Raw genomic sequence first — 26,596 nt, 5'->3', positions numbered from 1 at the left:
GAAGGCGAAGCAACTAGATTTTGCAATTAAAAGTTTATATTCATTTGGTAGGAGCAAGTACAGACATCACATTGCTAATAGGAGAATCATCATTTTTCCAGTGGAAGTGACAAACATACAAGCTTTCACTCATTTGTCCTAGGAGAACATGCCCCCTTTCAAGACAGAGACCTCCTGCAAGATCTTGCTTGTAAGGCAAACTCTCTTGCAAAACTGCACACTTGTACATTCCCCATCAGGAGAGTAAAGAAGTGGGGGAATGCTCCTTGTCCTCTCTCAGACCAGGGACTGCCTGGTTGGGGAAACAGGCAGGCAGCTTTGCTGCTCCAGTCCACAGAGAGACTGGAGTAGCAGGGCAAAGCCTCCTATTGCTCTGCTGATTGTGGATGCTGCTTATTCTGCTTGGCTCCCAGCCACCGGAAGCTGAGGGGAGGAACTCCCTACCCGCTATTCATACTGGGGTCCCTTTTCCAAGTAGTTGGGCACTCCATAGCAAAGCCCCCTGTCATTTCCCAGACCTTGATATCCTGGGACTACGGAAACACATATAATCTTTTCCCACAGCTCCACTACCTACAAAGACCAGAAATGCAGCAACTGCTCTCCATGTTTTTCCCAAACCAGTATCACCATGGGGTAGTGAGAGTGCAGAGAGGAGACAACTGCAAGCTGAATGGCTGTACATTCCCTGTCCTGGAAACATTTCTACCATCAGAAATTTCTGAGAAATTTCCACCAGTAGTGAATGTCTGTTTGTGGCCTAGGTCAGGGGGCTAACCTTTTTTGAAAGTGTGCCACAAATTAGCCCCATATCTTCCTTGGGTGCCACCTTTCTTCTGCCAGATTTGCTGCTCCACTTTCTGCTCCAGCTTGTGCTCCCTATTTACTTTAATGCTCTGCTTTCTGCTCCCTGCCCTATCTGCTATGGTACTGCCTGTCCCCTCCCCAATCTGCCACATGCAACACAGAATCTACCTGTGCTACTTATGGCACTCACGCTGCAAGTCAACCACTCCTGGCCTACATAAATTTCAGGGGTAGGGGAGGCAGTGCTTTAATGAGAGCAGCTCTGAGAGCTGTCCCATGTATTGGTGTTCACAGACTTAAAAACAGTGGCAGGGTGCTCGAACTGAAGCTCATTCAGTGAGCTTTAGTTGAAGTGTCCCCTGCCATTTGTAAGAATGAGAATGCTGATACACGAGATGCAGGAGGCTGCTGGAGTGTGGCAACTACCAAGGTAAGTGACCAACTACATGCTCTAGCAGACTCGATGGAATTCCAGTGAATCGTCCGTGCTCATGTATAGGCACCCATTGTTTTGTAATGACGCCATTAAAAGTGCTCTAAAGTTAGTACATATTTATCAGCTTACATTTCATTTTCTTAAGGTGGCAGGATAGCTGCACAGTTTTAAAAGCGATATGCAAGTCACTTGAGACTACCTTTGTGCGTGAAGAGCAAAAAAAAAAAAAAAAAAAAAAAAATTTTAACTTAATTTTAAGTTTCAAACCTTTAAAGGAGATTCCCCACCAACGTACACAAAAAGTACCCGATGTCTCCTTTGCACATGCTCAAACATCAGCTGGCTAGGGAGTGGCCGGATAAGAGGTCTTAAAAAAAGAAGTGTAGGGGGACGGAGGGAAGGGAAAGGAGAATAGGTCAGTTAAGAACAACACATTCCAGTTTTCCAAAATTAGAGAAATCAAAACATCATCTAATTTTCATGTAATAACTTTACAATTCTGACTCAGAAGTTCTGTACTTTACAACTATTACACAATACAGTGTGTTACAGTGTAAATCAAGGCATCAGTTATAGTCGCATCTTAGTTTAAAATACTACTAGGAACAATATCCTGGAAAGCTTTCTCTCTCTAAGATATTGGAGACTGTGGATATGACAACTAAGGACTATAGCCTTAGTAAATCACCTTACTTCAGAGATTATTAGTCCTGCTTTTAGTTACTCAACCAGTAACAAGATTTCAAGATGTATAACATGCACATTTTTAGCCACAAACATCTGAGCTCAAACATGTTTCCTTAGTAGTAACTGTATGGTGCACAGTCAGAGTACAGCTGATACCAGTATGGCACATGCCTATCCTTCCTCATATTACACACTGAGGGCAGAAAGGATGGCTCATACTTCTGCCTCCAGTTCCTTTTTCACCTTAGAATCCCAGAATATCAGGGACTCGAGAGAGAACAGAAGTTAAGACATAGATGACTCCAAATCAGCCATATTACTGAAGCCCAAGCATCTAACAAACATTGGTCTCAGAGGTCTTACGCAAACAAACAACACGACTATTTCAGCAAATATAGCATCTGCCATGGAAGTTTCCACAACAATGTAGTGCTTAGTGCCTCTGTAGTAAGCTAATGCCTGATTCCAAGGTAAGTTTTCAAGTATACTTTGTCTAGGTAACAAACAATATAAGAGAGCTCTGCCACCAACATCTGGATCTTACTTATTCTCCTTGACAAGATGGTAGCAACTGGAAAGTCAGTATTTCGACAAAGTCAACACACACTACTCAGCCTCTGATTGTGCTAGGGAACGCCACAGTGAAAACAGGTACTGCCAACTCACTCCTGCTCCATATGCACCAAATGCCACAAACAGTGCTGAGACCTAGTGGACATGAATAGGTCTGACTGGGTACCAACAGGCCTACTCTACCAACATGCGGTATCAAATATGCATGCCATGGGGACAGTATGTGTAAAACTTTGTGGAGTATCTTCTTATAGGTCTTGGAGTATTAGGAGGGTCCTGGGGCTCTTAAACACCTTCCAAGAGTGTTCTTCGAATTAGAAGAGCCTTCACCAAGCTAAGGTCACTAACTGCAGGATGTGCAGAATCCTGCTGCACTTTCTGAAGCATCTGTGGAATTAAAGTTTTAGGCACTGGCATACAGGACATTTTCAAGACCATGGCATGAAAAAACATCAGAGTACTAGGTGAGACTAGGCAATAAAGAGTCCAATGTGACACTCATGAATTCTAGTAGTTGAACAGTTTATTAAGTTTACTCCTACCTATCTGAAATATCAAACCTGATGGTGACCTAAAAGTAATGAAGATTTGAAGAAGCTTCCCATAACCAGTCACCTGAGAGAGGGTAATAACTGACACATTTTTCCTCGCAAGCATCTGACAAAGTAGGATGTTGCCAACAAAATCTCATTTCTCTCTGAACCAGACAGTCTTTAAAGGTTGCTGCTCTGTCCTACCTTCTATATGGTTAACCACCTACATGAGTTCCCATCTTACTCTCTCAAGATAAGTGACCATTATCACAAGAACCCTGTGGTTTTGAAGCTGTTAAGATGACAAAGAGGACCTTGCATTGGTTAAGGCCCTGGCCCGTGTCAAATAAAAGTACTTTCTGCAGATGATCCTGATGGCAATACAGAAGTAAATGTGTTGAAAATAGAACAACGCATGTGTGTATTATAGTGGATGAAGTCTTGAACTTAAAAAAATATATATAAAAGCACATTTATTTACAAGCTCAAGTTCAAAATGAGATGCTGCCCTGTTCCCTAAAACCATTTCCTCCAATGCCTCTACAATGTAAACAGGAAGGAAACATCTCATGAGAAAAAGAGCCCCTGAAGAAAAAGGGAAGGATAGGCAAGTTGAACTACCTGGCCTGCTCAGCTTTGATGATATTTAGAATCTACCTGATCCAGGTTCATATTGCTTGAAAACAAGGCAAATGGCTACTGAAAGGAAGAAAGGAGCTGATAGAGGCTGGGCAGGTTCTTGATTGTAAAAAACAAAAACACAAGATTTTGTCTGATCACTAAAGAGACTGAAAAGAAAACAGTTTTACAGAACCAGTCTGCTCTTTGATGGCTCTTGAGGTCGATATATGAATGGCAAGGTAAGAAGAGCAAAAAAAGGCTAATAAGAATGTCTCTGCTCAAAACAGGGATGATATTTCTGCTTTCATCTGAGGGTACACGTACACCATACTAGTAGGGCCTAATAAATCAGCCACCCTAAGCAGCAGTCAAGCACAAGGGTACTAAGTCTTCATTAACAAATCCAGTCTTGTCCTTCAAGGAGGAGCAAAACCATTTTTCTTTTATTTGTCACATCACCAATAGGAGAAGGGATGTAAAAGTACTCCGTTTCTCTGGAAGAGACCTAATATTGCTTGTCCAACTTCCAATCACTTGGGGTAGAAATGGCAGGTGTCTACTAGACACTATTGATCATAACCAGAATAGTGTCACATAGAGATGTCCTAGACAATGCTTACTGACCACCTCCAGGGAAATACAATGCTACTGGCTTATGAGCAGGGACATGGGTTTTCCATTTGCTGTGGAAAACCATGGATTTTCTCCTTTAAAGGAGATTTCTTATGCTGCTGAGTCACCAAGCTGTTTGGAACCAAGACTCACTGACAGAACACATGGAGCTCTGGCCTATGTTGCACTTATGCTAGTATTATACAGGTATAAAATTATTCATAGCTCAATCATGTCACTATTTCTAACATCTGCCAACGGCTGTGAAGAGGTGCTACAGCTGCCAGTGCCATGAAAGCGGAAAAGAAACAGATCTACTCCGAACATGTCAACATATTATATGGGCACCTGCCTTTCTGGGTCCCACTGAAGTAAATGTTAAGGAAGCCATAATACCAGAGTATTGTTGCCAGGGTACTACTGAACTTCAACAGGATCTCAATACTGCTTGCCCCTTGTGTTGTGAGATTCAAGAGACACTAAAATATAGTTCCTTGTAAAGCTATCTGCGCTCCACAGAAGTAATCTTTTCTGGCAAAACAAGAAGTACATGGCATCTTCTCAAGGATGGTGTAATGTTAGAGATCCATCACCACAAAGTATTTTGTGCTCAGAGACTGATTCTGTGGGCTTGCACACAATAGATTGTTAATCTGACCATGTACCCACCTCTATTTCCAGAGGGAAACATTTACAAATGAATCACAGAATATGAAATTCTCTCAGGCTACAGAGACTCTTGAATTGTCTGCTTTGTGCACAGAACCACTGGCAAGATGGCTAAAGTCTGAGATGTCATGATGACAGGCAAGAGAGAAAGTCTTAGAGTGTGAAACAAGAAGTTTCACGAGCTTCCGGTCAGCTGAAAAATAAGAGGGCGGCGGGGCTGGAATATGCTATGAAGAGAGGTCACAAGAAAAAAAAGTGAGTGCACCAAGACGTTAAAAGGAAAAGACTACAGCAAAAAATTTGGAAGGTTGCAAGCTAAGGTAGATTTAGTGCGCAGAACAGCAATGTCAAGTCAAGGCTGTTAAAAAAGGCTCATGGGCATGCTGCCCTTTACACCCTTTGCTGAGAAGCATGTTGCACAAACAGGTGCAGAACACACAAACACTATACAAATACTTTTAATTGTTGGATAGACTAGAGGCCCTGGGCCCTGTGATACTGCCTTAAGGCTTAAGCAAAAAGTTAGCTCAGCTTCTAGGAAGCCTTCAGCTCCCACCCCTGCCTTCTCCTTAGTTTAACAAAGTCTCTGCTTCTAACCAAGTTTCCCCTTCCCCATTCATTCCTAGAAAAAAGTACTAGGCTCAGTTAGGTTGCCAAAAATAACTAGGAAGGAGTTTCAAGGCCCCTGAAGATCATTTTCTGGTATATGGCACCTTATTTGTCTTCCAGGAGACACAGAAGTACAAAGGACAATAATGGGACAATTGGTATACGTACGTTAGCAGCAAAAATGGGTACATCTGCAGGGGTTTCTGAATAGTAACCGATTTTCTTATGCAATCAGTGGGATGTGACTTTTTTATTCAATATAGATATAAAAATGCAATTGTCCTATCACACTTCAGATGTGAAACCCCTGCACACTTTCCCTTCTGCCAACCAGTTGACAGTGATATAAGCAGATTAAACAGCTGTATTTATTAGAGAAAAGACAGCAAGTATTATGTGCAGGAAGCCAGTAATGAAGGCAAGTCATACAGGCCTAGGGCCTAGCCAGCCCAGCTATTCACAACACTAACACACTGAAAATGCATACAAGGTCATGAACTGAAACTGTAGGTCACTATAGAATCGAAATACACTTCTACTAGCACATCTAATGTGCACTCTGTAATGATATTGGTATCTTACATAGTTTAACTGCCATCACTGCTACTGCTGCATTGCCTGGCCAGGGCTGGAGCTACCCAGCGTGCGAGACCAGAGCCACAACAGATGGCAAATGATGGGGTAGAGGAGGACTCTGACCCTAGGCTGGGACCAGTCAGAGCTGCAAAAGCCCCATGCCTCCCACTTTGCTTTGTATTTGAAACAGAGACAAGCTGCCCTCTCTCCGCGTCATCCCCCACTGATTGGGAGGGGAAGACCTAGTCCTACATTTGAGTATATAAAATATGAACAAGAAGGTAGCCAGAAGCCATCTATAATTATTGCTTGTCTGGCAATGAAACACAGCAAACATCTACTTCACTGTGCTACAGGGTATAGCCCCCCCCCCGAATTGGTACCAGCCCCAAAGAGGACACAGTATAGGAAAGTGGAACCCCAATGAAGGAAGGAGACTTCTCAAAAGATCTACCAATGCAGAAGCCCTTGCAAGGCAAATACAATACAAAAAATCAGAAGCAAGACAGAAGGGGAAAAAGTTAAGGAAACAAAGCTTTTAACATAGGTTAAAACAAACTCCAATTTTAGTTTCATCATAATGGAAAAGGATTGAGGAGAATATATAAAATCAACATTAAAAACTAATATCAATGATTGATACTGATAAATGGATAGTCATTAGAACCCTAGAACTGTGTTCTAAATGTGTCCTCTACTGCCTAGTTAAGGTTGGAAAGGCATACAAGAGAAGTTACTACAATCATTAGTGATGAATATATTCCTTTCCTGAACACCTACTCTACTCTATTTAGCTGGGGTGTTATATATTTCTGGCTTTAACTCAATTATTGTTTTTATGTGCAACTTACCTTAAAATATTCCTTCCAATTTTACTTAAAATCATAATAAAAGCACTTGAATTATACCCAAGATAACTCTTGTTAAGTGAAAGAATGCAAAACAAAGTTTTAAATACAAGTATCAAATATATTTTTCTATACTGAAAGCTACCTTTGGCTCTCACTTCCAATTAAAATGGGGAAGATAACCCAAATAAAACTAAGTTATGGGCATGCTAACAGAAATATAAATACTTACCCTGCTACTCTGTTGGCAAACTCAATTATATCATCTTTTGTCCTAGGTCCTCTATAGTTGTATGCCAGGTCACCTTTTAAACTGGTGAGAACACACACAGAGAGAGAAATACACTTAATAGCCATTCATTGCACTTCTCTGACCTATAACCTAAATTTGTCTGTTTATATGAAATCAAAATATTTCAATATATTAAATGATCAGTAAATGCTGATGACGTTCAATTTTGCAACTAATTAGCCATTAGAAGCCATCTTTACTCAGCAAAACAAGGAGCTCAATGGCCCACTATAATACAATTATTGTGAGAAAATTCAAAGTTTATTAACCTCCTACTGAATAAATTAACATTTCTTTACTGCTAATTTCTATAGTAGATGTTTGTTTGCCAATCACTGAATTTTAGAAATATAAAGATGTTTAGAAAATGTGCTTATGGCTTGACAGGCAAAACACACAAAACTTCAGCATTTATGCCTCAAAAGAGATCAGCCATTATCAAGAGTGCCTATGTTATCTTTATACTACTTGAAAACAAAGAAAAGCAAAACAAAAAGACAAAAAAGTGGAAAATAGTATTCTGCTCTGATTGCCTGCAATAGCAGCAACCTGATAACCTGCAACAGTAGCTAAATCTGCATATGCAGTTACCTTTGCATCTGTATTTGTTCAATACAGAATATTATTGTGTGCAACTGACAGGAAGTATAAGCTTACTTCATTTCCTTACAAGAAGAAAAAAAAGGGGGGGGGGAGGGGGGAGTACTGGCTGTGACCTAAAGTGTTAATATTTCCTTTTGCGGGGGGGGAAGGGAAAGAACACATATGGTTAAGCTACGTTATCAATTTGGTGACATTAAGACCAAATTTCCTAAACGTGCATGTCATTTTGACAAATGTCTTTACTTCCAGCCAGTAACATGCTATGTAACCCTGTGAAATGTAACGGAAAAAAATCCAAATAATATTTTGTTATAATTAATCATCTTCCAGTAAGTCTAATACAATCTGTTTATCATTAGAGTAAACATGGCTTCTCCCCTTAACGTACCATTTTATAACTCTTGACCTTGTACTAAATTTATTAAAAGGAAGTTTGTTCATATAAAAGCCCCACCTGTCTTTTCCTTATACTACGTACTAATCCCAAAGAGTTAAAGTTACTATAACTGAAAGATTAAGAAAAAAAAAATCATTGCCCCACTCAGCTACCAAGGGACAATCTCTGTTCACTCACTCCTGCTTTATGTACACAAGCTCAGCAACGATGTAGCAGAGACAGTTTAGATTGGTTCTGAGCAGCAATCTGAGGTATGCATGCCCAAAACTAACTGCTGAGGTTGCAGGCACACAGAGAAGAAATAAGTGGGTAGATTGTCACATTGGCTGAGTGACATTTTTCAAGAAATGCACAATAAGTGTGGCTCAAGTCTCTAAGCTACCAGTGGACATCCAGATGAAGTTTTAGTACCTAAAACCATTTACTTTGATTATTCAAACTGACTGGATTTCAAGTTCATGATGGTCTCCTTTAAGTTTAAATATCTTCACCAAATGGATCAAAATGATATTTAATACTCAGTGTGTTTATGCTGTCTTGGTTAAAACCCGACTAGTGAGAATCTTAAAATTCTAATTATACCTCATTTTTCAAATCAATTATGCATTTTAGTAATAAAACTTGCAAATTATGCCTCAAAAAACTGTAATTTGTTTGCCCAGCATTATAAAGGGATCAGTAATCAAATTTTTTCTGCCCCTTCCCTCTACATACTTACAAATATAAAATAGGAAAGGTCAACTTACAGCTTAATTGTTGGATAGCCTCGAACTCCAAATTCAGATGCAATACCTGAAAGACATTTAGTTACAACTAAAAGCAAATCAGGACTTTTGCTTTTATGTAGATAAGACTTGTACAATAAATCTTGTTTACTTTCAGCTTATGAAATCATTTCCTTGCATGAAAATCAGTTCTAACAGGGATTAAAAAAGATAATATTATTTGTTATATTAATTAAGACAAACTTATCTGATACCATGTCAACAAATACACTCTGCCATTATAAAAGTGCAAGCTGTCAGTCAGCAAATACCAAATGCTGAGAAACCTTCCAAAAGCATTAGAAAAGAGATGGAAAAAAAAGGCTAAGTACTGTGGGTATACTGTACTACATTAAGATGTTTAAACAGCAGGCCCTGAACTTGAGCTATGTCAGTAAACCATTGTACCCAGATTTTATCTGGGTTTTGGCCCAACCAAACCCAGACATAGTGATAACACTACAGAATAAAACAAAAAATGCTGCAAAAAACAACAGAGCCATACCAGCATGCAGCTGAACTGGAAAAAGAATATTAATCATCTGTCATACCCAAAAAAGCACCCCAAGCTATAGCTCAGCACCAAATCAGCAATGAAAGGTAGATTTGTATGCATCTATGTATTAAATTATACAGTCCCTTATTGCAGAAGTGTCAAATGAATATTTGTCTGTTTCTTTAACTAATTTAAGCAGATGTCAGATGGACAGGTTCAAATGAACTGCACTTCTGATAAATACAATTAGGTTATTGTCTCGTTGGATAACAGAGACGTGAAGCTGGTATAGCTATCAGAAATGTCAAATAAAGTAGATAAGCACTGAACAGGAAACATTCGAGGAAGAATTCTCAGAATTGGGTTTCAGGCTGGATTCTTCAAGTTTTCAGCAATACCTACTAGCAACAAGTCAAGTAAGACGACAGATTTTTTTTTTTTTTTTTTATGCATTAAATGATGTTTCCAGAGTTCAGAGACATCAATATCAGGGAATTTTAAATGCAAGACTGGAAGTAACAATCATCATCTGGATAAAAATCATGAAAATGTGGCAGGGGTTTGGTCATGTACCAAAACAGCGCACACTAATAGCATAGTGTGAAGTGGTACACTATTTCCTCAAATATATGAAGTGACTTGAGTACTCAGTAAGTTAGTGCCAGAAAGGCAGACCAATTTTTCAATTCAAGAGTGTTTCAAAAAAAACTGCTAGCCTACATACATGGATACAGGAAAGCGAGCATTTGTTAAATGAAGATCAGTTTAGAGAGAGTGTAAAAGGTCATTAAAAAGCTCATATTTAAAAGACTCTAGCAAGAAAAAAATGCCTCTAGGTTTGGGCTGAAAGACATATTTAGTTCAGGAGTTAAGTATCAGAAGAAACAAAAAGGGACATATTACATTGAGGGCTTGAAGCTCTAACACAAAGGCGGTGACTGGACAAGGCTGTAACATGCATCCCCAAGAGGAAACTTTGCATCAAGGAGTCCTGGACTGGTACAAACAGAAAGACTCACTACAGAAGTAGGAGGAAGGAAACATGTAGGTCATGAGGAAGGTAGCCACAGAAGGCAACTCAGGAATTTCATTGACAGCAATACCTGAAAGACCTAAATTTGCTAACATTGCCCTTTCAATTAAAAAAAACCCAACAAAACTCTATGGAAGACAAGACTTGGGTATTAGCAAAACAGGCCAGTTTGTTTATTCATCGGGGAAGACAAAATGTTCCACTAGAAGCCTAGTTATCCAAAGAGCAACATATGTAATCACAGAAATAGCGTACTAAATGTCAAACAACAAATAAATCAGAGAGCAAACTTTCAGAAGCCTGAAAAGATTTGGAAAAAAAAAAGTATAATGCGCACTGGCACACAGATATGGGACTAATGCTAGCATCACGATCTTCCTCCTTTGTGAAACAAAGCCATGAAAATCCACAACAACATTGATAAGATCATCCCTTGTCTGTGAAACATGCCCAAAGTTTAATTAAAAGAATTCCTTATGTTAGCAGTTCTACACAAAAAAAGCTAACAAAGTCAACTTAGCAAGACAATGACAGGCACATGCTACCAGTGCAAGAACTTCTATGTCAGGCATAGGCATTACCCAGAGAGAGAAGAGAAACATCACATGAAGTCATGAACAAAAGCATCACACAAAACATTACAGAAAAAATCCAAATCCAATAGACTAACACTCCAACGGAACTGACCATCACAACACCGAAATATGTGGTAGAAACCAATGGCTGACCTATGTACCTAGGAGTGCAGAGAAGGAAAACAAAAAAAAATGACATAAGCTAATTGTCTCAACGTTCTCAGCTGATTTATAAGCCAGTTGTGGAGAAAACAACATCATGAAACTTGCAACAAATCCATAAATGCAGTTTATAACCTTAGAGAATTAACTTATCTTCTCTTGAGATGGGACATTTGAAATACTGCCTCTCTCACAAGCCCCAGTTTTCCCAATCATACTTGCCAGTCATAGAAAGAATAAAAGGAACATTCTACAAGAACAAACTCATGCCAAATAGAGGGCTGGAATAAGTGACATTAGAAAATTGTGAAGAACATATTAATCTTCAGACAAAAGATTTCGACCTGGTTGGGCTAACAGAAACCTGGTGGGATCCTACCCATGATTGGGCAGTGGGCATTGAGGGCTACAGGCTATACAGGCAAGATAGATTAGGAAAAAAAAGTGGGGAGCGTTGCTCTATATGTTAAGAAACAATGAGGTCAGAAGAAGGGCAGATCAAAGTCCTATGGGTCAGATTACAAGGGGGTAGGGGTGAAAGGGACTTGGTAGTGAGGGTCTACTAGAGACCCCCACAACAGAAGGAAGAGTTAGACCTAGAATTCTTGAGACAGCTCTCAAAGACAGTACGCTCAAAGGACCTGCTAGTTATGGGTGACCTAAATTACCCGGACATCTGCTGGGAGTAGCAGTCAGCTAGGTCTTCCTGTTCACGTAAATTCTTAACCTGCATACAGGACCTGCACCTAACACAGAAGGTATGCTTTCCCACTAGGGGAAATGCCTTAACTGACTTGGTGCTGGCCACAGAGGAGGACTTGGTGGGGGATCTGCAGGTACAAGGTAACCTAGGAGATGATGACTACCTGTTGATAGGATTCACTATCCAGCAAAAGGTGGGAAATATAACTAGTGGGCAGAAGTGCTAGACTTCTGGAAGGCCAACCTCAACGAGCGCAGGAGATTAGTTAGAGTGGGACATCAGGAGGAAATTCTTTACGGTGAGGGTTGCAAAAATATGGAATGGGCTTCCACGGGAGGTGGTGCTTTCCCCTACCTTAGAGGTGTTTAAAAGGAGATTAGACAAGCACCTGGCTAGGGGTCACTTGTCCCTAGTGCTCTTTCCTGCCCAGAGCAGGGGGTCAGACTTGATGATCTAATAGGTCTCTTCTGATCCTAGAAAACTATGAAATCTTCCCTTTCTTCCTCCAAGTTCAACTTTTGAGTGTCCTACACCAGAGGTTCCCAACCATCAGGCCACTTGGACCCCTGTCCATCCACCTGAGAGAGCAGCTTCTACTGCCAGTAGCAACGTGTGGGGCAGCCCCAGGAGGGAGGCAGCCAGCTCCTTGCACCCCATCCCACTTCCGCGCCGGTCCACAGGTTGGGAACCACTGTCCTACACGGACTCTCCAAAACAGATGAACACTATTGTACTGGCTGTAAGAGTAAAAGTCCTTCCCCCCATGAAGAGATCCTGCATATTATTCCTAGCAAAACTCTGGTCAGTAGCTATATTTGGACTGGGGCGAATCCACTGAATTAAAGCCCAACTTTAACAAGGGAAACTGGAAAGAACAGCAAACAGCATCTCCAATTCTACACACTGTTAAACATGTGTCCCCTTTTAACAGAATTTACTTCTTACAACCTTAAGTCATCTGCCTTTAACAGGCCAACTCCTTGCCAACATTTAGTATTCTAAAAAAAGTAAATAACAAGTACCAGCTAATGCACCTGGAGAAAAATAACTTCAACTATACAGGTAATCCAGGTTGTAGTCATATTGTTCTAGAGGAAAAAGCAATCAGGACTCATAGTAGAGATGATATATTTTATTAGACCAGCAGGATTTTTGCAAAAAAAAAAAAATCTTTAATTGCAAATTTTCAGGCACAAACACCCTGCATCAGGCATTGGACATAAGATTGCAGAAGTCTGTAAAACCTGAGAGACTGCTCCTGCCTTAGTTGCAAGGTAATTTGCATCATCACAGAACCTCACATAGAGCTGAGAGACTCTATACCAGCTATGAATTCAGTGCCCAAAGGAATTTTCCATCTATTGGCTCCTCTATGAAATACGAACTTTCATTTCTACCCAGAAGAACTTTTACAATCTTTTCTCCAATGCCCGATGTTTGTGCCCGAAAGCTTGCAATTCAACAAGATTTTTGCAAAAATCTTGTTGGTCTAATAAAAGATCTCTCTACTACGACTCCTGATCGTTTTCTCAACTATACATACACATTGATAGGTTCCAAACTAGTTGTTACGACTCGGGAAAGAAACCTTGGAATCACTCTACATAGTTCTTGAAAAACATCAGCTCAATATGCAGCAGCAACCAAAACAACCAGTAAAATATTGTGCATCATTAAGAAGGGAATTGAAAACAAAACAGAGAACACCATCACTTCGCTATACAAATCCATGGCGTGCCCACATCTTGAATACTGTGTACAGTACAGTACAGTTCTCATCCCCACATCTCAAAAAGGATGTAGCATAATTAGAAAAGGTATAGAGAATGGAAGCCAACATGATCACTTTCCATACCAGGAAAGAATAAAGAAGCTAGGACTCTTCAAGGTTTGCAAAGGAAAGTCTGAGATTAGATATGATAAAGTTCTATAAAATCATGAAAGGTGAGAACCAAGTGAACAGGGAACTGTTGTTCACCAAGCCCCAGAATATTGGAGGAGAATAAGGAGGCACCTGCTGAAATCAGTCGGCAGCAGGTTTAAAACTAACAAGTATTTTTTAAGCATCACGTGGAATTTACTGCCACTGGTGATGGAGGCAGAAAGCACATCCAGGGTCAAAAAGGGATTGGCTATATCCATAAACTATAGATCTATTAATGGCTATGGAACAGAATGGTTGGAAATGTTTACTCTGACATCTCTAATGCAATAAAATGGTGGATGCCAGGAAGGATACTGAATGGGAGATGGATCACTCTAGAGATACCTGGTTCAATGCTCTCCCTGTATAGTATCCATTTCTGTCAGAGACGGGAAACTGCGCTATATGGAATATTGGTCTGACTTAGAACGGCACATCCACAAAAGTCAAAGCTTGCATAAGGGCAGAAGTTTTTGTTAAGTGTGTTACAAGACTTCTAATTGAAATTGTATGTGCAAATAATGAACCCCAAAAGTCCACTTAATATCTACATAAAACAACTAGTAGTTATTATACAATCTTGCACAAGCCATATGGAAACTGAAGTGCTGTTGAGAAGAGAAAAGTTATAGGAAGCATGATGTGGTAAAGTATTTCAAAGAAAAACAAAAAGAACACAGTACATTTTTATGGAAGAACACGTAAGGTTGTGTACACATTTTTAATGCTGATAATGTCATTTTTGCCCAGAACAAGGCAAGTTAGAAGTGTAATCACATAAGAGTGTAAGCCCACGTGCAGAGCAGCAGTGTCTCCAAAATGGATCACCCTATCGCAAAGTCTTGTTTACCCAACACAACCTTACTTGTGTGGCTGTTAGCTGTAGCAGAGGACAAAATTATTTGTAGTCCTTTGTCAAGAGAAATCCTGTGCTTGGAGTGATGATGTTCAGATATTCAGTGATGCAAAGCACAAGGTTAGCGGCTCTCTAGAACACCACACACAAGGGGCAGATTCAGAGGGTATGTAGCAGAATAGTCACATCCCTCTCTGGTTGTGACATATGCGAGCTCTCAGTATGGGATCTGGCTAGAGTACGTACTTTCACTGATGCTCATCCCCTGTCACTGAATTAAGCAAGGAGGAGAAGAGGGGAAGGATGAAAAGCAGCAGCGCTTAGCCCCTCGGTTCCAGAGCCATATTGAAGTACAGGTTCCAGCCAGATCCTGCCCCAGTCAGCTGGTGAGCTCAGAGCTCACTGCTATCATGGAGCTTCAAGAGGAACCCACACTAACCAGGCAGCAAAGTCAAATCTCACTGTTCATGCACAGAACTGGGGGGGAAGGAAGACAGACAGGGGAACTTCACCCTCCTGCCCCATTCTTGGATCCAAAACTGCAACATACTGATACTTGCTTTGGGGTAACCTCAACTAGGTCTCTCCATTTCTTACCCTGCACCCCTCAATTTCAGTGTCATTTGCAAGTGTCACACATTAAAAATAATAAATAAAAATGTAAAAGTGATGTATTAGAATCTTCAGACTAAGGGGTTTTTTTTGTCGGCTTTCTTTATTGTGAGCCTTCAGAGATCATTTTTTCCTAAAGTTTCTTTTCAAGAGTGAGGAGCTAGTAACAATTTCTGCCCCCCATCACCAATGAAAGCTGGATTCTCCCATGATCAGAGATTTACACATAAGGATCTATATTAACATAAACATTAAAAGACCAAGAAAAGTAGCATCATTACCACTGTACTTGTTTTTGTTCTAGTCAGTTCACAGTTGAATGGATTTTGTGCTAAACAAAGGTATACATTTTTTTAAAATAATGATGCTTATAGAATATAAATTTAAAAAGATACTTAGTCTATTTAAAATATTACAGATATCCTGTTTACCTGAATCCAAGATGATGTATCTAATTATTGGGAGGTTAATCTTAAAATTGACTATTCATGGACTATTATGACAAAATTTATTACAACAAAGTTTTCATTAACATACAGAAAACAAATATGCAAGGGGAGGGAAGGAAGGGCATCTTAAAATGTGTTCCAACACTGGCTGTGGTGGGGGAGGAAATTAGCAGAATGGGCAAATAGTAGGGAAGCAGCAGCATTGAGTCTCCGCCTATATTGCATTTGAGAAAATAAAGTAAGTTTTCTTAAAGATTAATGAGAACCCTGCTATCCCATGAGGCAATGGATTTTCCCTTGGCATGGGTACATCTGCTGGCCAACTGGCGATCTGAAAACAACTTACAACACCAGAAGTGTGAACACACCTTCCTGGCCACCAGCAAAATAAGCAATTTAAAACAGTACCAGTTGTGCTTCAGGGCAGACTCTAAAGCAGAGCATGTCACTTACAAAGATAATAGAACAGAACCCCCCCCCCCCCCCTTGTGGCAGGGTCCTAAAAACCGAGCCTGTATGTTCAACAAGTGAGAAAGATGTTATTGATATACAAGTAGGAATGAATAACATGGAGAAGAGTGAATGTATTGCTGCCTTTTAAAAATAAAGAAAATATCACAAATTCTCTCTGCCTGTGTTAATTACATAAGATTTCTGTGGAAGGGTTAAACATAGGAGCCCGAGTCAAAAATCACTAATAGCGGAACATAAATTAACAAACATAGCTATACATTTCTAAGTCAAACCCCTCAAGTATATACATATTTTCCCCCACATAACCCTTTTCTACTTTTCAGCCTTCTAGTCACTGTATTTTCAAAGCCAAAAGTCTGATAATACCACAAAACCCCACCTATACCTGCCATACTTACTAGAATAGGAAGTTGCATCCATCTTTCCAACTTTTACTGGAGATCCCATGTTTTTCATCTCTATGCCAACCTCATTCCACACAGGCTCCAATTTCTTACAATGGCCACACCAAGGTGCATAAAACTGAGAATCAGTCAGAAATACTGCATTAATAAGACTAATGACATTGTTGTATGAACATGTTTAACTCTCAATACATGCACTTTGCCAAATCTTATTTTCCAGAGAAATAATTCTCTCTGCCCTAGAACCAAAAACATTCCACTCTAGGTCTGAATAAGTAACATTTAAAGATTGATTTTCATAGTAAAGGCATGGTTTAAAATGGGTATATCCCACTCTGCATTAATATATGAATTTGTCGTATTAAGCCTTCTTTCTTACCTGTTAAACAGAGGCCTAGAAGCATTATTATTATTATTTCAGTGTGCTGTTCCCTTCCAGATTTATACAGTCTGCTTTTGTCCTTGAAACAGAAGTGGACGTGGGAGAGGACAGTGTTGTCTGAAAGATCTGGAGACATGTAGCAAAAGCTTTATCTGGCACCCATGGGAAATGGTGGGGTGCCACATAACAAAATATACTGGTTAACCAAGAGGCCCAAACAGGTGTCTTTGCCTGTTCGGGTTGCTGCCCCTTCTACCGCATCGCCGCCCCTCCTGCAGGCCCCAAGGGACAGGGAGGTGGGCCCCACGCAGGCTGCTATGCCCCAGGCCATTGGGGCTCGGCAAAATCAGAAGTGCCACGGTGGGCACTTCTGGTTTTGCTTTTACCTTACAAGCCGGCATGTCGGTTAATAGAGCATGCTGGCTCATATAGTGCCAGTTAAGGCAGCTTTTACTGTACATAAGATTTTGATTTTATGCAACTGCAGAGCCTATGGATAGCTTACCATAAGCCATCCACGGTACGTGTGCACATGCAGGCACAGTGCTCGGGAGGAGGGACCAGTGAAGAAAAACAGGTCCTTAAGCCACTCTATGGATTTTATATTTTCAAATTCATACATTGTAAGGCCAGAAGGGACCTTGGAAGATCTTCCGGTTCAGCCCCCTGCACCAAGCAGAAAAGATAACTGGGGGTCAGGTGACACCAGCAAGGCGACTGTCTAGTTTCCTCTTGAAGATTTCCAGGGTAGGTGATTGCACCACCTCTGGAGGGAGCTTATTTCAGTCTGGACACCCTAACTGTGAAGAAGTTTTTCCTAATGTTGAGTCTAAATTGATCTTCCAGGAGTCTGTGGCCATTATTCCTATTTTTCCCCAAGGGTGTCCTGGTGAACAGTTGCTCACCGAGCCCTTGATGTACTCCCCTAGTATAGTGGTTAGCTGCTACCAGGTCCCCTCTCAGCCTCCTTTTCCTCAGTTCTGAAGAGTCTCAAATCCCCCAGCCTTTCCTCATATGGCTTGCCGTGTAAGACTCTGATCATACGGGTGGCTCTTCTTTGGACTCTCTCAAGCTTGTCCATGTCCTTGATAAAGTGTGGTGCCCAGAACTGGACACAGTACTCCAGCTGCAGTCTCACCAGTGTCGAGCAGAACGGAAGAATCACGTCCTTGGTTTTGCTGGAGATGCACAGATAGATGCATGCCAGAGTATTATTTGCCCTACTGGCTACAGCATCACGCTGCCAGCTCATTCATACTGTGGTCTATTATTACCCCCAGGTTCCTTTCATTCATGGTGCTAGCCAGTTTGGTGCCGCCAAGCCTGACAGTGTGTTGGGGGGGTTACTCATCCTGAGATGGAGCACTTTACATTTTTCAATATTGAACTTCATCAGATTTTGATCCACCCAACTTGCTAGCCTGTCTAGGTCCATCTGTATCCTATCTTCAAGCGTGACCACGCTTCCCCGTAACTTGGTGTCATTTGCAAGCTTGGCCAGTGAGATCTTCACCCCCACATCAAAATAATTAATAAAAAGACATTGAAAAGTACTGGACCAAGCACTGACCCCTGCGGGACACCGCTACCTGCTTCTTGCCACGATGACACAGATCCGTTCACTATGACTCTCTGGGTCCTGTCCTGCAGCCAGTTTCTTGCCCACCTCATTGTCTTGGAGTTAAGCCCACAATCTTCCAATTTTCTTGTGAGGACATTGTGGGATACTAGAGCAAAAGCCTTTTGAAAGTCTAGGTATACAATGGCAACCTGCTTTCTCGTGTCCAGGTGGGGAGTTACCTGGGCATAGAAGGAGATGAAGTTGGTAAGGCAAGACCTGCCTGTGACGAAGTCATGCTAGCTGTCATTCACAATCTTACCTTCTGCAAGCTTAACGCAGATAGACTCCTTGATGAACTTTTCTAGGATTTTCCCTAGGATGGAAGTTAGGCTGGTTGGCTGATAGTTATCCGGGTCCTCCCTCCTGCCCTTCTTGTGGATGGGCACAATGTTGGGCCTCTTCCAGTCTTCAGGAACTTCTCCAGAGTGCCATGAGTTGTGGAAGAATTTTGCCAGGGGTTCTGCAATGACTTTGGCAAGCTCCTTTAGCACTCTCAGATGAAGATCATCCAGTCCCGCTGATTTTTATACATCTAATTTTTTAAAATTGGCCATACACCAATTCTACGGCAATAGTAAGAAGGTGATTATTCCTACCATACTTATCCTATACTCTACCTGGCATTGTTCTCCCTTTGGTGTGGTGAAAGACTGAGGCAAAGTAGTCATTCAAGAGTTCAGCTTTTTCCTGGGTGCTGGTAACCAGCTTTCCTGAGTTGTTGAGCAATGGCCCCACACTCCCATTCGTTTTCCTCCTGTTTCCTATGTACCTAAAGAAGGATTTCTTGTTGTCCTTGATTCATGTTGCTAATCTAAGTTTGGTCAGTACTTTTGCTTTTCTTATCTGTTCCCTGCAAATGTGGGCCATCGTGGAATAGTCCTGGAATGAGGAAGGCACTGAATATTGAAGAGAAGCATCTTGTAACCCCATATTCACATTTTTATATTGGAAAGAGCTTGGGGACTTGCTGCCGTCCTCCTCCATGCCCAAGACTCCTATACTCCGTGAAAAGGATGACTCAATTCCTATTAATTTAATGGGGTAGGATTAGTACACAAAGGAACAGAAACCCCAGCTAAAGGAAATGGGAGTTTGTCCTGTTATATTTTCAGAATTAGTAAATCAGTAAATTATAACATGCAATTCATTACTTCTCTCATATATTAATAAATCTGTGCTACTTGGGAAATGACCATTTACCTCACTCCAACCCTGAATGTAGTTTTATCACATACTACAACAAGCTCCATTTATTGACCTAGTCTCTGATTTATACCATATGGAACATAATGAATCCTTTCAAATTTACTTCATGGTAAAACAAAAGTACCTGAACAATTAAATTTAATATAAACAGCCAACAACATAAGAATGAAAATGTAAAACAAATACAAGTACAGAGCAGAGTCCTAGATCCACTGATGTGGACAGACCATCTCTTGAATACCAGTATCAAAAAGATAGTTGGCTTTTTATTCCTAAAGAAAAATTTTGCAACACCAAAATGAATAAACACAGAACAAAGCTTGTCTTTTTAAATAGTTGCTGCTAATTCCTGGATCATCTTGCACTAATGCAGACAAATTGCCTATCCATCCTATCAATAGATTTAAGTACGTCATCTTTTTCCCACTGTACATAGAAGCCATCTACATAATGTGGTAAAGCTGCTTAGTCATTGAGACTATGCTCGGCTTTACTTTCAAACCAAGCTATTGAAAAGCAATGAAGTGCGAGTCTCAATATTTCTCTCTCATACTTACATCTACAAGCCAAATGTCATCTTTACGGTTTTCCTTAAACCTGGAAAGGGAAAGGAAACAGTTTATTTGTGTATGGACACATAACAAACAAACATTCAATATTTGTTTCTGAAGGAAGGGAACACAGATGGGCAGAGTTTAAACAGTCAGAAATATCAAAGAAAGCAAGCGAACAAGTGGCACCTATTAGATTACCTCCTTTAAAAAAATTAACAAAAATTGTATAAGAATTAATTTCAGGGTAGCAAGTGGCAAAGTAAATCTGCAACCCACTTTTCCCCACTTTTATCCTAATCAAAGGTATGCCTATGTATGGGTGGCACCTTATATCCACTCTAATGTCTGTTACTATAAATGCTATCATTACTCTAACACATAAACCTAAAAACTATCAGTTCAAGTTATGCTGCAATTAGGCAACTATATTCTTAGCAAAGGTAACTGTATACAAAGATATACAAACACTAAATTCAAACTCAATTAACCTGTTGACATCATTAAAATCAGCGATGGAGGAAATAACTGACTTAATGGGAAACTAGGCACACATTCCCCACCCCCCCCAATTCACTTACTTTTCAAAGAAAGTAACAGCAGAGAATAAGTTTAAGATACATTAGTATCTTTGCTCAGACATTAAAAAGTCCAGATATGATTGTCTAGATCCAAAGCCGCAGAGCTGGAACACAACTGGGTACAACTGCAAATCCATTTTTAGGATCTCAGGTGTCTTGTGTACTCTATTTTTTTTTTTTTTTATTATCTATCTATCTATATGCACACATAATGAAGTCCTTAAATACTTCTTGAAACCAAAGAAGGGCGGAATTGTCTATGTATTTATCAGCTTATTTTTGTTAGTGCGATCATATCATAATTAGTATTAATTGTGGAAACATTGTTTTGGGAAACATTAGTTCAATTTATAAAACCTTGTTAAACTTAACAGCACTGCCTACATCCAAATGTAATGTAGATGCATTTTACATAGAAGGTTATCTAATGCTGGCTGGCAATATTCTTGCTGCGACAGTCCAAGCTTCTCTTGTGGAGAAATTATTACATGTACCGAATGGTGCAAGAGGTGGTGGTGTGTGTTACTTGGTCCATGTTATACAAGTGCCATAAATATCAATATCTGATAGTTCATATCAGATAGTCAGTGTGATCCCTTTTGACCTTTAAATGTAATGGGTATAAATGATCTACTGGACCACCATATGACTGGTTGCTAGAAATTTGGAACCCAACTAGTAGGAAAAAAAAAAAAAAAAAAAGGCAGAAATTAACTTTGTTTATCAAATATAAATCAGGATTTTGTTGCTTTTCTTAATTCTTGTAAACAAACAACAAGTGTCACATGGAAGTTAAAACAGGGTTTTTATATCAGATGTATATGGAGACAGACACAAAGTTATGCAAAGATTTGGAGTTTATGAGGGACCCTCAATTAGTGGAGTACATGCAAAGTAGATATCAACTTCAAACAGGACAATGGTAAATATTTGAAAAGCTACATAAAAGCAGGAATTCCTTTAAGCAGTATCTACCAATACTCCCTTTGCTGAGAGAGATTAATTTTACTAAACGTTTGTACTGTACAGCTAAAGAAAGAACTAGTTACATTCTATAATCCCGTGTGTATCTTCAAAGAGAGAGTCAGCTAACTCCCAATTACACTCTTAATCATTAGAGATGATGCAAGAAGCAGAAAACAACTACTTGATTTGCAGATCCCAGGTTGTATTTAAAGTTAGAATGTTATGTGTAGCTTTTAAGATGAGCATCTTGGGGGGGGGGGGGAGAAATTCCCCCCCTCTCACCTCCAAATTATTTATGGACGTTTTTCAACATGACTGACAGCCATGAAGCAACAACAACAACAAAAAACCTCCCACTATACCTTACCAAGAACATTAAGGCACATTTTCAAAGTGCCCAGTGTAGTTCTCCAAATAAGAAACAGGAAACAACAGGCCAGAGAAACCAAAGAAATGGACAAGAACAAGATGCAATGCAGCAGGTAAGTTTTAATTTCCCATTTGAACCTTTGATGTTTTTCCCCCAAATAATTTACCTTTACATAATTAATTGAATAACATGCTCACAAGGCAAGAGGGACTTTTCAAAAGCTGTGTTGGTAACAAATTATTTATGAAACATACCTTGAGTTATTAAAGGGAATGTTTTCATTAGTTCAATTATTTTTATACCTGTTTTGCTTTTACATATTTCTCTCAGGTTAATAAAAGCCAAACCATGCTTTAACATTCTTAACGCCACAGAAATCAAAGAGAATTTTAAAAAGAAAGAAAGAAATTTTTTATAAAAATTGAACAAAATTAAGCTTGTTATATAAAGCTTAACTTTTACACCAAATTTAGAACAGCATCATTTTTACTTAAATAGACTAGAATGAAGTTTAAGCAGCTTTGACTTTAAGAAGTCCTACTCCTAATTTTTAATTATTTAATGATTTTGTACAAGCTCTTGGGGGGGGGGGGGGGAAGCAAAATTAATGCTACAGTTATGTACTAAAGCAGCAGTGCTCAACCTATCTTGTCTGCAGCCACTTTAGTACTAACTAGATAAGGGTAGGATGGAAGCAGGAAAGAAAGAATAGTGGCACACCTTGCCCAAATTGGCATAGCAAAACAGTGACATGGGTAGACATAGAAACTAGGTCTGGGAAATGCCACTCGTCCCCTGCTGCCACAGATAAGATCCTGCCACTACTCCCCTGCCACCAGATTTCTGGACCTGTGGGGATCTAGCTGATGGGCTAGAGATGGAGCACCACTGTGTGAAATTAGATGCGAATGAAATATGACAAGGTTCCTTGGGTGAATTTGATATCTTTTATTAGACCAACCCAAATGGTTGTCTGAGGTTGGAAGGTCGTAAGGTGTTGGTGTTGTTCCTCTGATGGTTGTTTTGTGGCTGAGGAGCTTGTTCTTAGAGTAATTTGTTCCATTTCTTCTTTTTTTGTAGGATGAATGCTGTAGAAAGTTTTTCATAGTCTCTTTGTATCCACTGTATATTGTCAGGGAACATGCATGGATTTCTATCTAATAAAAGATATCAAATTCACCCAAGGAACCTTGTCTGCCTATGTCCTTAGACCAACACAGCTACAACCCAAACCCCTGCAATGAAATATGATCACATTTTTACAAATTTCTGCTGAAATTCTGGACATTTTAAATCCATAATCATGCAAGATGAACTAAGAAGTCCTGCCTACAGACTACTGACTTTCTAATGCTAGTATTTTCTGTCTTTTACCCCTCAACACCAAGCCATCATTAAATATTGATATGCAGTCATGTGCTCATATATACAAGAAGAATACATACATTTTTTTCCTGGACCTAATAGAGTCAATTATGAAGAATTTGCATAAAGTTAGCACTTCAGTAATACCTAGTAAACCAAATTTGATCTCCAGGAAAAGAATTCACAGCCATGTATTGTAATAATACATTTTCTGGACCTTCAAATACTAGTGACATTAAGTAATATCTTAAATTATGATGCCATGAGACATATTACAATAGCCTAAGACAGTGATTCTTAAACAGGGTGCCATGAAATCCTTCTAAGCTGGCCACATAATATTAGCACTATTACACGTACAAATACCTCCATCTGATTCCCAAGATAAACCCAAAGATTTCAAATAGGAATCCACAGGGTCAAAACATTCTGTTGACCTTTATCAGTTTTATGCGACAGAAGAATTGTACTAGTATTTATCCCCAGTCAAAAAACAAGCAAATGCTAAGAAAGAACTGGCTTCTTCTTAGGGGTGTCCTGAGAGCAAAGAGGCTGAGAATCACTTGTCTATGGTGAGCCAGCGGGCTTAATTCTAGCAGCTTCAGAGTAGCAAGCTCTATAGGCTGAATGCTACAGATACTAAAGATAGTAATAAAGAGGATTCAGTTTTAAGGAGGATGATGGGTATTGCTAAAATAGATTCACAGAATACTTTCTACAGGGGCTGGTTTGTTTCTGGGTGCCTTCCTTTAAAACAAACAAACAGCTAAGAGTTAGTGTGGTTGGAGCAGGGATGTGAACAGTGAAACAGCTGGACCCCCTTTCTGACTGCATGGTAGGAGCAGCAGCTAGGGATTTTTTTAATCGCATCCCCAAACATACTCAGAGGCACACTCCCTTCTCTCCCATTTTCCCCTGTATTGCCTGCTGCTGCCCCTACTGTCCCAAGGCCAAGAGATGCTGCTGGCCAACTCCAGCTGGGCTGTTTAGGGTCCAGGCTCAGCCCAGGACAGCAATAGCAAGTTTTATCCCCCTGCCTTGGCCCACTATATGTTTCCCACCAGCTTGGGAGGAGATGCAGGGAGGGGGAACCCACCTGCCCCTTGGTGCCATAGCTGCAGGCTGAGCCCAGACCCTCCCTTCCCCCTGCAGCCTGGATGGAGCAGCTGTGCAGCAGAAGCAGCAAGAGGTAGGGAAGGGGAGAGGAAGTGCCTCAGCAGGGATGTAAGGGAGGAATTGTTACCTGCTTTGGGAACCCGAGAGTCCCCGACTGCTGTTCCCATGATGTTGTCTCCTTGCCCCGGTCAGGGAGAAGGGTGGGAACAGTGGGCGCAATCACCCCTGCAGCACTGGTTATGGCTTCCACACCCCACTTGGCAAATCCTGGATCTGTTTCTGGTTGCAAACATGGAGATCTACTTTTTATCTGTACCTATGCTACTATCTTGCTGTACAACTTTGTTCCTTCTCATCTAGTTAGTCCTCAAGTGGGTGCAGACAAGAGCTGTAACAGGTTATTGTGATGCCTACCTTGCAGGATAGGACTCCTACAAACAGCATAACTCCACTGGACCCATGCTACCACTTGCTGCTGGATTTTTAAACGCAGGAGATGAGATAGAAGAAACATCAGCAATACTCCCTGTCATGGGCAGGAGGACGGCTGCTGTATGTTTCCTTTTTGACACCCAACCAGGTTGAGTAACAAGCCACAAAACAATTCGTGCATCACGTGCATCAGTGGCGCAGCGCGCCTCCACACTGAGAAAATGGTAGCGGTGCACTCTGAACTAAAACAGGTTTGATGTGCTTTAGTTCAAAGCATACCATTGCTACTTTTTCGGTGTGGCGATTGCTGTGCTGCCGATGCACACAATGTGTGGGCACTTTTAAATTAGCACGGCTCGCTAATTAAAGCACCCAGCTCCACATCATCAGTAACATGTGTAAAAATGCCCAAAGACTCTGCCTTCACGAACCCAAGCCCTGCGCCCCCTGTTCCGACATCCCAATGCAGCATTGCCAGGTGTACAATAAATTATTGTATTTGCATGATAATTTCACGCCTTGTACAAGTTACGATCAAAAACAGTAAAAGTGTTCAGAACATACGACCTTTTGGGCAGCTCACTGATGCAGCACATGTGAAACCCGAGTCGCTCTCAGAGAGCCTTAACCAACTTTTGGGCTTGCCGTCAGCGCATCCTCATGACTGTTTGCCTCGAAATAAAGAAAGGCTTCCACTTGGATGACCCGGGTCTCGCTCACTCACCAGCGAGTTGTAGCCAGCAATATGAAGTAAATAAGACGACTCATTTATATACTCATTCACAATTTTTTCCCCCCAGCATAGTATTGCTTTGCACCAAATGAGATCGTTTCGCGCTTCCACAACGATCCTGTCATAGTTAAGACCTGGCAACGTTGTCCCGATGCCCGCAGGATGATGCCTCAGGCAAGCCGCCCGTCCCGCGGGGGCCCTTCCTCGGCTGCGAGGCGGGGGGAGGCGAGTCCGGCCGGAAAAGGCGCCCCCGCCTTGGCCCCCCGCAAGAAGCGGACCCCACCCACCCCCGGGAAGCAGCGCGGTCGGGCTTGAAGGTACTCACGAGTCGTCCAGCTCTGCCACGGCCGCCGCCTCCGAGGCCAGGACCAGCGCAGACACTGCCGGGAAGACGGAAGGATCAGGTCAGGCCCGGCGGAGCCCACACACCCCCCGGCATGGCCCGGAGCCGAGCGACGCTGCCTACCACCCCCAGCTTCCCCCGGAAGCCCCGTGCCCGGTTACCTGCCGCCCAGAGGAGCCGCCGGCCCGCCGCTGCCATGTTGCCAGGAGCCTCCC

At 41.0% G+C, this 26,596-nt stretch overlaps 1 protein-coding gene across 1 annotated transcript in view; it reads right to left on the bottom strand.

Moving 5' to 3' along the window:
- TMX3 (thioredoxin related transmembrane protein 3) overlaps window positions 1-26,590 on the bottom strand; it is a 65,452-nt gene extending 38,862 nt beyond the window's left edge. Inside the window, exons 1-7 of the mRNA XM_006034060.3 lie at window positions 26,543-26,590; window positions 26,364-26,418; window positions 20,482-20,521; window positions 16,710-16,833; window positions 9,010-9,055; window positions 7,204-7,284; window positions 1,511-1,610 (exon numbers count right to left, since the gene is read on the bottom strand). Coding sequence (XP_006034122.1) covers window positions 1,511-1,610; window positions 7,204-7,284; window positions 9,010-9,055; window positions 16,710-16,833; window positions 20,482-20,521; window positions 26,364-26,418; window positions 26,543-26,579 — 483 coding nt within the window. The 5' untranslated portion in view covers window positions 26,580-26,590. The remainder of the gene's footprint in view (window positions 1-1,510; window positions 1,611-7,203; window positions 7,285-9,009; window positions 9,056-16,709; window positions 16,834-20,481; window positions 20,522-26,363; window positions 26,419-26,542) is intronic.
- Window positions 26,591-26,596: the final 6 nt, after the last annotated feature.

Source organism: Alligator sinensis, unplaced genomic scaffold (assembly GCF_000455745.1).
Source record: "Alligator sinensis unplaced genomic scaffold, ASM45574v1 scaffold378_1, whole genome shotgun sequence".
NCBI classification, from domain to species: Eukaryota; Metazoa; Chordata; order Crocodylia; family Alligatoridae; genus Alligator; species Alligator sinensis.
Note: the sequence above shows the minus strand (reverse complement) of the source record. Positions and strands in the feature narration are given on the sequence as shown.